At 37.8% G+C, this 10910-nt stretch overlaps 2 protein-coding genes across 2 annotated transcripts in view; both read right to left on the reverse strand.

The window, feature by feature from the left end:
* LOC9310216 (galactinol synthase 5) overlaps positions 1–2435 on the reverse strand; it is a 2820-nt gene extending 385 nt beyond the window's left edge. The window contains exons 1-4 of the mRNA XM_021023246.1: positions 1968–2435; positions 1359–1682; positions 1206–1272; positions 586–653 (exon numbers count right to left, since the gene is read on the reverse strand). Coding sequence (XP_020878905.1) covers positions 586–653; positions 1206–1272; positions 1359–1682; positions 1968–2297 — 789 coding nt within the window. The 5' untranslated portion in view covers positions 2298–2435. The remainder of the gene's footprint in view (positions 1–585; positions 654–1205; positions 1273–1358; positions 1683–1967) is intronic.
* A 2971-nt stretch (positions 2436–5406) lies between these two features.
* Positions 5407–7865, reverse strand: LOC9310217 (DUF724 domain-containing protein 10). The gene is made up of 5 exons (XM_021023712.1): positions 7346–7865; positions 6800–7249; positions 6501–6561; positions 6274–6425; positions 5407–6131 (listed from the first exon to the last, which is right to left on the reverse strand). Exons 1-5 carry the CDS (start codon positions 7808–7810, stop codon positions 5517–5519), a joined length of 1743 nt encoding a protein of 580 aa, XP_020879371.1. The 5' UTR covers positions 7811–7865; the 3' UTR covers positions 5407–5516.
* Positions 7866–10910: the final 3045 nt, after the last annotated feature.

Genomic DNA, 10910 nt, shown 5'->3' on the forward strand with positions numbered 1-10910 from the left:
GGATATATAAGATCTATCAAGCTATTTTATAAGATTTTACAAGTTATAAGGTTTTACAAGTTTTTATAAAGGTTTTACAAGTTATAAATACCTTATAAAACTTTATAAGTACATTGTAAAACCTTTTAAAATACATTGTAAAACCTTACAAAACACTTGTAAATACTCCGTAAAACCTTTAAAATACCTTGTAAATTTTTCCCGCAAAAATTTTCCCGCCAAAAAAATTTCGCCAAAAAAATTGCGGAATCATTTTTCCCGCAAAAAAAATTTTTGGCGGGAAAAAATTTTACGGGAAAATTTTACAAGGTATTTTAAAGGTTTTTACAAGTGTTTTGGCGGGAAAATTACGGGATCACTTTTCCCGCCAAAAAATATTTTGTATTTTGTGGACCTAATTTTGTTTCAAATAAGGGTAAAATGGTCATTAAAAATTAAAAGAGGGCAAACTTAAAAATAGACTCTCAAAGGGGGCATTTTTGAAAAGGAGTATTGAAAAAGGGGCATTTTTAACAATTTCTCATAAGAATATGTATCTACATATATGTAGAGAAACAAAAATTAAAAAAGAAAAAAAAAACGAACATTAGCACAATAGTGAACAACACTGATTTGGTCAAGGTCAATGTGTTCAGGGTGACGCCAAAGCATAGGGCCTGGACGTTCGGATATTCGGGTCGGGTTCGGATCGGGTTTTTCGGATTCGGGTTTTCCGGGTTTAGAAAACTAAAACCCGTTCGGGTATTTTAAAACTTCGGGTTTGGGTCGGGTTTGGATCGGGTATTTCGGGTTCGGATTCGGATTTACCCGAAGTATCCAAATATTAGAAATTTTGTATCCGATTCTATGCAAAGTATTGAAAAATACTCAAAAAAATCTATAAAACCCAAGTATTTTAACCCATATCTAACCCAAAGTAGCTAAAACATCCGAAAATATCTTAACATCCGAATAATTTAGGCACTTAGGTTATTACAAGTATAAATATTACTAATATATTATAACTATGTACTTATATTTTGGGTATGTTCGGGTACTTGTTCGGGTTCGAGTTCGGGTCGGGTTCGGGTTCGGGTTTTCGGGTTGTGAAGTTTAGAACCCGTTCGGATATTTTAAAACTTTGGGTTCGGATTCGGATCGGATTTTTCGGGTCGGGTTCGGTTCGGTTCTTCGGGTTCGGGTATTATGCCCAGGCCTAAGCATAGCCATGACGAGGTTGTAGGTCGAAGGGATTGGCTTGTAAATGTCTCTGAAGTACACATTCAAAAAGTCCTAACAAAAATAAACAATAATATTAAATTCGATCGTAAATAAAGAAAACTCAAATCAAATAATGAAAAAATAAAACAAAATCGGACCTGTTCGGCAAAATAAGTTGGAGTAGTGATTTGAACAACACGAAGGAGATCCTCATAAGTGATAAGATTTGGTTCAAAAACCAACATACCAGCATTGAAATATACCGGCGGTGGCGCACGGAGGCTTTCAACAGGCCAAGTCACTTTTTTAGGCGACTGTTGGCAGTAACCGATCTTGTATTGAGGAGTTTTAGACCAAGATACCTCGCAAAAGCAATCTTTCACGGCGTACAAGTAGCCACGAGGAGTATCGAAAAGATGATCAATGTTACTAAACACTTGTATGTCTCCATCTAGATATATCATTTTCTCATACTCCACAAACTGCATTTATATGTTAACAAATCGTTAAATATTTGTGACAATAAATGGTGTGTAATATACTAATATACAGAGACTTCTTAATTATAATATTATTTATATTTTTTTTGTTGAAATATAATTTATATATGTTTTTGCAATGTTAGTTAATAGATCTGCGTGACAATAGGCGTTATCATGCTTTTTACACCCACGTATCACTCAAGGTAAATGGTAATCATATTGACAAAAAAACATACGGTAATTGTTATAAATATACATTTCATTTATAGTTAGTAAGATATTTACCTCCCAAATACGAAGCTTGGAGTAGTTGATAACGTAATAAGCCATGGAATAACCGGTTTCGTTTTCCGGAGGATAAACGGGTTTGATGTCACGGATGATGCATCCTTGAGCCACCAGGATTTGACGGTGTTCCTCAGGCACGTCAGGGAGAGTCGCCACCACGAGAGGATAAGCTGATTTTACCTTACGAAGTCCTTTGGCTAGACCAACCACACCCATCCAGTAGTCTTTGTTTCCGGCGAGGAAAGTGACGTAAGCCCTTTTCACACCGCCGAGGCTCACCACGTCAGTTTCGATCCTCTTCTCGACGGTCATCGTCATTTGGGCCATCTCAAACAAATAGAAATAAGATTAGTTCCTTTAGAAGATAAGAACTTTTTTTTGTTACGATGATAAGTGAATGAAAGATTAGAGAAACTATCTTATTTTATAAGGGAGCGAGAGGGATATTAGGACATAATGTCCCACATCGGAAGTTGGAAGGGATCCTAAGTAATATATAAGGGATATGGGCCACTCCACTCATTGCCAATTGGTTTTGAGTTGGAAGCCCATATTCTTCATGGTATCAGAGCATAATCGATACCCTTCTTTTCTTTTTTTTTTCTCTTGATCACTCATAAACAAATCTCTGTTCCTCTCTCAAGTCTCTGTTCTCTTTTCCCTCTATCTCTTCAAATCTTATTCTCTTTTTCACATCCTAATGGCCAACGCCCACGAAATTGTTAACACAAACGGGTCACTGCTCAATGTCAATATGAGCAACATTACGAAACTCACCGCCATTAACTACATAACTTGGAGTCTCCAAGTCCACTCTCTTCTTGATGGCTATGACCTCGCCGGGTACGTTGATGGATCGTCTCTCCCACCAGATCAAACACTCACTGTCAATGCTCGTGACACACCAAATCCCGCCTACACACTTTGGAGGAGACAGGACAAGCTCGTCTACAGCGGTCTGTTCGGCACCCTATCTCCGTCGGTTCAACCTCTAGTGGCCAAAACCAAATCTGCGGCAGAGATGTGGTCAAAAATTGCAGACATCTACGCCAAGCCAAGCTGGGGTCACATCCAGCAGCTGCGTCTTCAACTCAAGCACCAAACAAAAGGTGAGAAAACAATTGATGACTATATGCAAGGTTTAACAACACGATTTGATCAACTTGCTCTTCTTGGGAAGCCACTGGAGCATGAAGAGCAGATTGAATTTATTTTCCAAGGGTTGCCAAAGGAATACAAATCAGTTGTTGATCAAGTAGAGGGCCGTGACACCCCACCATCCATCACTGAAGTCCATGAAAAACTCATCAACAAAGAAGCCAAGCTGCTTGCTACGTCTCTATCCGCATCGTCCGTGGCACCCATCTCTGCAAATGTTGCTACATCACGCCAAAACCAATATCAAGGCAAGTCCAGTTATCGTCAAAACAAGCCCTGGAATTCCAACAATCAATCCAATTATCAACAACAAAAGCAAGACAATCGAGGAACAAGAGGTTATCAAGGAAAATGTCAGCTTTGCGGCGTCTTCGGACACAGTGCTAAGCGGTGTTCCCAGCTGCAACAACACCACAATGGACCGCAAAACAGCCTGCTACCTACACCGTTTCGTCCTTGGCAGACGCGGGCAAATCTAGCCCTCACCTCTCCACATCCAGCAAATGCGTGGCTCATGGACAGTGGTGCCACACATCACATGACAAGCGATCTCAATAACCTTGCAATGCATCAGCCATACTCTGGTGACGATTCAGTTCTTATTGGTGATGGCTCCGGTCTTTCAATAACGCACACTGGTTCACTATCCTTACCTTCTACTTCCCGCAACTTAACTTTAAACAGTGTTTTATGTGTTCCCAATATCCAAAAAAATCTAATCTCCGTTTACCGGTTGTGTAACGCTAACAAAGTTTCTGTTGAATTCTTTCCTGCACACTTTCAGGTGAAGGATCTCAGCTCGGGGGTCCCGTTAATCCAAGGCAAGACTAAAGACGAGCTTTATGAGTGGCCGGCTTCACCCTCAACCCTTTCTTCTTTCTTTGCTTCAACCTCACCAAAAACAACTTTGACTGATTGGCATTATCGCCTAGGTCATCCATCATTTTCAATTCTCAAAAGTGTTATTTCCAGTTATTCTTTACCTTACATTCAATCAAATTCAGTTTCTTCTTTATGCTCCGATTGTGCTATTAATAAAACACACAAACTACCTTTTTCCCAATCTTCTATTCACTCCACCAGACCCTTAGAATACGTATTCACAGACGTCTGGTCATCTCCTGTGACTTCCATCGATAACTATAAGTACTATCTAGTACTCGTCGACCACTACAGCAGATACACGTGGTTATATCCACTAAAACTCAAGTCCCAAGTTCGTGAAACATTCGTTGCATTCAAGGCACTGGTCGAAAACCGCTTAAACACCAAGATCGAGACATTGTTCTCCGACAATGGAGGCGAGTTCATTGCGCTTCGCTCCTTACTCTCATCTGCTGGAATTTCACATCTTACCTCTCCTCCACACACACCGGAGCATAATGGCATCTCAGAGCGAAAGCATCGTCACGTTGTAGAAACAGGACTCACAATGCTCACACATGCCTCTATGCCCAAACACTACTGGGCATACGCGTTCACGACCGCCACCTATCTCATCAATCGTCTACCAACACCAAACCTCTCCATGGAGTCGCCGTACCAGAAATTATTTGGAGAAACACCGAACTACACAAAGCTCCGTGTATTTGGATGCCTCTGTTTCCCTTGGCTCCGCCCGTATACTTCCAACAGTGAGTGTTTAATATGTATCAGAGCCCGATCCACACATGTCCAACCCGATCCGACCCAAAGATGGTCCAATCATCGACAAGGCCCAAAATTGATGCCGTCGATCTAAGCCCGAACATTCCGAGATTAATGGCCAAAGAGCCATCATCTCGAATGGGCGTATTAGGACATAATGTCCCACATCGGAAGTTGGAAGGGATCCTAAGTAATATATAAGGGATATGGGCCACTCCACTCATTGCCAATTGGTTTTGAGTTGGAAGCCCATATTCTAATAAGGGAGTGGTCCGAGTGGAGGAATTAAATGAGATGCGGAAATCATAATGGATTAAATTAGAGAATATTGGAAATTTTCATTCCTTGATAACGTTTTTAAAGCTGGTGAATGTCTACAAAAAATGAATCGGAGAGAATAGAGAAAAATGAATCTAAAATTGGAATAAATATGGAAATGAGGATAATTCATTTATATATATTTAATGAATAAGCAAGGATAAAGAAAAATGAATCCAAACTTTCAATAAATATGGAAATGGGAATAACTCATCTGGATTTAAATCGGTGCATTAAATCTTTGATGTATATGGCATATATTACCATGTATTGCCTTGCCATATTGAATGATTCGTTATGAATTCTTTGTAGAAAAAAAAAAAAGACAAATATCCATTCATTATCCAACAGGGCCAACGAAATCTTTTCATTTACATAATCTAAGTGCGAAAAAGAGATTATATTAGAGGTCATTAAACTTTTTTACCATGGAGCCGATGCAGTTGCATGAAACTCAAGCTTCATATCATCAAGCTGTTGGACAATCTTTGCTTCACATGACATACTCTGAGCTATCTCTTTGTCCATCTCCTCATTCAGCCTCTGCAGCTCGAGAATCTTGCGTTCGTTTTCAGCCTTTACGCTCTCTTTATCTGCAGTCACTTTCTTGGCACCATTGAGTTCATCCAGTTTCTTTGATTGCATACCTCTAAGAGTCAACAACTTATTGATCCGCAACTGAGCTACTTGTACATTGAACCCGTGTGTCTCTAACTCGGTAAAGGAATTACTAAGGCTTATAAATGAGCTTATGTTCTCGTCGTGTTGCAGAGCTTTGACTTGTTCAAGTAAACATGAAAAGGTAAGCATCATACCAACCGCCAACATTTCACGGGAATCTTCTCTAATCTCCGCCAATGGGCTGAAATGAGGACTTTGTGGGACTGCTTTAAATACCTCCATTGAATCAAGTATCTTCCAAATTGGTAACTTCTTCTCAAAGAGCAAAACTGTTGTAGTATCCTTGACTTTGTTTTCCTCAACACTAGAAACAGAACAAAGGTTTTCTTCTCTTTTCCTCTTTCGATTGCTATTTTCCTGCATAGAAATTAAAAATCCCAAAGGTGAACTATCATTCAATAGATAAATAACAGTCAAGAGGATTGAAATAATAAGCCACCAGCTAACAAACTACAGAGAAAGTGAGAATTATAATGTTGAAGTGAGGAATTAACATTACATTCTCTTGTGTTGAATCGTTTCCTGAACCATTCTGATTCCTTGAAAGTGTCTTCTTGGGGAATGTCTTTCTCTGAGTTTCAGCCTCTATTTGTTTCAACGGTGTTGTAGTTATGCCCGGAGGTGGAGTTACAGGTGGATCAGATTCATTTGCTGGAAAACAGTGGACATTATGAGATCAATTTTCATGATACAGAAAAATGGATTTGGAGAATGTTACCAACTTACCATTCATCACAGAATCACCTGTCTTATCTCCTGATCCCTGAGTTAAGGATGATTCCCTAGTCTGCAACATCTAACACAGATCAGAAACCACAACAGGATGATAATAATAATACAAAGACTTCAAATGCAAACCATCATTACACATGTAAGAAATGCAGCCAAAAGAGCAAGTTTTTTGCTGAAGTTCTAAAGCTGAAATGGCAGTTTCATATTTTCAATGCAAACCAGTCACACAGATTAGTCATTATTGACAATAATCTAGCGTTCACAGAAAGTACTGAAAAGAAACCGTTAAGTACCTTCCAAAGGCCATCTTCCCACACCCTCAAAGGCCTAAGATCCGATTTTTTGAATGTTAATTGCTTCTTTGTAGCCTCTATAAGCAATGTACACCATCTCTGAGAGAGAGATTCCATCACTCCTCCTCGAGTTTCCACAACTCGTCCTTGACGCCATCCTATACCATCATGATACACCTCTATGTAATCCTCCAATTGATACTCTTTAACCCGAATAGGAGGCGGTATAGGCCTAAGACTACGCAAATCAACAGTTTTGTTGGGTCTTGTCCTATAACTCCTGCCAATCAAAGGCCTATCCTTGACAATATATCTATACTCATCATTCTCTTTAAACTCTTTAAAAACCATTGCAGGAACCCAAACCACTTCACCTTCATCTCTCTTAGAGCACAATTCCACCATTGTTCCAGGACTAAACCTAGGCTCCTCAGACAACCGCTTCAAGAACTACCAGTAAAGTTAAAGTCTTTCACAACAAGAGTCCCCAAAACATTAGAAAAAACAAAACTTTCGATAGAAATGGCATGAAAGATAAGCAATTACCTCTGAATTTCGTGTTGATCCTCTGATCCACCATGAAAATATCTTCTCATCGACCCACTGAAGATGAGGCGTCAAATGGTTTCTATCAAACTGAATGATATCAGGTGGTGAATCAAAACACACCCAAAACTTGTCATCATCAATCACTTTGACTACAAAACCAGCCCACCATGCATCTTTATAATCAGCGTCGACGAAAGTGCCTATCTCAATATCGATGCAATCTTGCACATTTTTTGGAGGAATGGGTCGAATCAAGACTTTGTCTCTGAGTTCGTTAAGAGGAGTCGAAACGTCTTCCTTAAGCAACCGAACACAGAGTTCTTTGAATGTAGAATTCTTTGGCGGTTTTGCTTCGATAATGGCTTTGTACCAAACGCTTTCATTGCTATTGTTTTTGTAAGAGATTTCGATTTCACAACCTTCACTCAGAGATAAACTTTCACTCGGAATCTGCCTCTCCATGCTTTGATAAATTACTCACAGACACAGTACAATGAAAAAAAAAAACTAACTTGTTGAAACAAAAAAATCGAACCTTTTTGTAGAGAGTTAGAAACCCTTAAAAAAAATTGAAGAAGACGGCGGGATGTGGGAAGTGGGAAAAGAAAAATGTAAGTATTTTTTTAGTTTTGAGGATTTCTAAAAATATTAACCAAATAATGTTTTTTCTTCTTCTTTATTAACCTTCCTTGAAACATGAATTTGCTCTTGAAAATTTGGGATAGTACTTCTATAATATGAAAAAAAAATTATGATTCAATGCAAACACTTTTAATTTCTATGCTCTGTTTTGGTAACTTGATAGATTTCACCGTATTGAAGATCAATTTGGTTGACCATCAAGAGTCATGCACGGATATATTTAGGTATTCCGGTTAGGGAGGTATCGTCCGTCCCAGTTGGCACAAGCCAGTACTGAATATTCAGCATTGAATTGCCGGAAACATAGAAAGAACATGTGGTTTTGTGAAGTAAAAAGTTTTTAATAAAATTTGTGTTTATAATAATATACTTCTTCGAGACGAATCGGTCTCTCCGAGATGGATCCACGTATTGTGAATAAAAGTTTTTGGTACGTAAGGTAATGAATAATTGACATTGATCATACTAATATTTTAAGATTCTCGCTTATAGTGTGGGAGATTAAAATATATGGATATAATTTATGCAACTTATGATCCCATCTAAGTCTTGCATAAAAGCAGAACATGTACTACAAACTTGAAAAATTTTCTTTTCAAAGAGCTTTGAAGATCCATGGCGATGTCTCATGTCCAGCCCATGCTTCTCCTCCTCGCATCACTCTTCTTCTTACCGGTTTTGCATGGTGCCATCGATTTTGAATATTGCGCCAGTAAGTATCGACTTGTTAAGTTTTCAGTTTCTATATGTTTTTCGTGTGTTTAGTTATATATTTCAATCATAGGCATCGATTTTATAAATTGTGGCTTGCCCATCTCTCTGTTTTTTTTTTTTTTTAGTAAACGAAAATATTTGAATTGTTTGACACTTTGACATATCAATTTGATATATTTTTGTAAGAAAGATATATAGATCCAAGTTTATAGCTTCCACAATTAATCTCTGAGACTGTTGCAGAAAATGGAAACGATTACGGTAACGTTACTCGTATTGAGGTCTCTCCGTCGATTGGCTTTAGCGAAAACCCATACATCACTATAAATTTATTCTGTTCTGCAAGTAAGTAATAATTTTTATGATCTTCCCAAGTTTCAACTCTCTTTTTTTTTTCAACAATTTTTTTTCTTTAGTTTCTAATATTTTCTTGATAAAATCTTTCATATGTACAGGCAAAAACATTTTCCCGGGAACCCTTGTGTACGTGACTTATAGATCTGGGGATTTTATTGGCTTTTTAAGAACTTACAACCTCTGTGATGTGACTGCATGTAACACTGAATCTGTGATTGAAGCTGGCACCAACTTTGAGATAACTCTTCCCGAAGTTCTTTATGTTAAGGTAACTATTTCTATTACTCTTTTCATAGGAAATAAAAAAAGCATGAATGAATGTGAAGTATCCTTATTTTTAGGACCAATGTTTTCAAACGCAAACGGGACCATGTTTAAACATGAACCAGAGGGACATCTACATTGGACTGAAATAACCGTAATTGACTGGCAAAAACCCTAAACCCAATAACCAATGAACCAAAAAAACCGGTTGCATTGGTTATTTATAATTTTTTATATATTTTCAAGACTTGGCTTTATTCTTGATAAGTATAGAAACATTTGATGTATGATACTACTACTTAAAATAAATATAAATAATCAAACCCGGTCTGACTTGATTCACATTTTCATGCACTTCTTCTTTTTAACTTGGCAGGAAATCACGTATTCGGTATCTTTGCGCGAAAGAACCTATCAGGATCCAATAATAAAAATGTGTGTGGACTTCAAAGTACCTGCTTCAGCTCCTGCATTGGTCACTATTTAGTCAATTTGGCAGATGAAAAAGTGTTTCCAAGTCTTTGATTATATGAGTCTCTCTCGCAACTTGCATTTCCTTTTACCTTTTTATGTGTTGTGCTTTGTGCAACAAATAAATTAAACTCTTTGATGTAAATTTTGGCTTGGTTAATATGAACCAGCATGTCTTTCTTTGATCTTCTGGTTGATATCAATCAACAATAAAGTTAAAAAAAAAAAAAAAAAAAAAAAAAAAAAAAAAAAAAAAAAAAAAAAAAAGAGGAAGTTTTACTAGTAGCAGAGAAGCATAATAAAAGCAGAGTAGAACAGAGAAATATGAGGAGCTTTCAAATAATTGGCTCTAGAGATCGCAGGATCGATAACTCTAAACCAACACGTCTTTGCTTTTCCGTATTGAATTCAAGTTGATGAATTATGAAGTTTACTTTGTGTTATATGGCTCTTTTAATATCAAAGCAAGGTTTGGATCTTTTAATATAAAAAAAAACAAATCATAAAAAGGTTAAATATCAAACTAGAACTCTATTTTTGCTGCAAACCAAATACATACTTGCTTAAAAATTGAAGATGAAGTCGGACCAAACCCGATCTTATATTAAATTCGGTTATTAATCTTGAAAACAAAATTTAAAATAACATAGTCGCGCGAGCGAATCTCACTCGCGACGATTTCTCTCCCAAAAGAGAGGAGCCTCGGCGGCTCCGATCGATATCTCCTGGAGGTTCACCCAGTGATTCCGGCGCTGCATGCCTGCATGGTGTCTCTATTTTTCTTATTGTTGTTGTTTCAATTGCGTTTAGCTTTGTTGATTTAAACTTTGAGTTTGCCAAACTCTTCCTATGTATAACCATTTGTTCTAGAAATGGAAACAAAGTTTTTTGTCACAAGTTACCGTCATTGGCTTCCCGCTTCTAAGCCGTGTAAATTAAACATCCGACCATCCTTGTCGTTGTGTTATTTCATATAGAACTTCTCGTGCTGGCGGAAACCAAGGCTTTGGAATCGTCTTCAACGTCACCATATCTTTTGACTGTGACTATCCTCTCATCTTCCGTGGATGACCCTCGACTAACCATGAAATTGCTTGCATCAAGATCCTACCTA

The sequence above is a fragment of the Arabidopsis lyrata genome (assembly GCF_000004255.2).
Source record: "Arabidopsis lyrata subsp. lyrata unplaced genomic scaffold ARALYscaffold_6, whole genome shotgun sequence".
NCBI lineage: Eukaryota > Viridiplantae > Streptophyta > Magnoliopsida > Brassicales > Brassicaceae > Arabidopsis > Arabidopsis lyrata.

Excerpts from the sequence above, each read along its gene's own strand:
- LOC9310217 (XM_021023712.1), bottom strand. The coding sequence starts at position 7,810 with ATGGAGAGGCAGATTCCGAGTGAAAGTTTATCTCTGAGTGAAGGTTGT. Across the intron at positions 6,562-6,799 it reads GGGAAGATGGCCTTTGGAAG|ACTAGGGAATCATCCTTAAC; the intron begins GTACTTAACGGT and ends TAGATGTTGCAG. Across the intron at positions 6,132-6,273 it reads ACGATTCAACACAAGAGAAT|GAAAATAGCAATCGAAAGAG; the intron begins GTAATGTTAATT and ends ATTTCTATGCAG.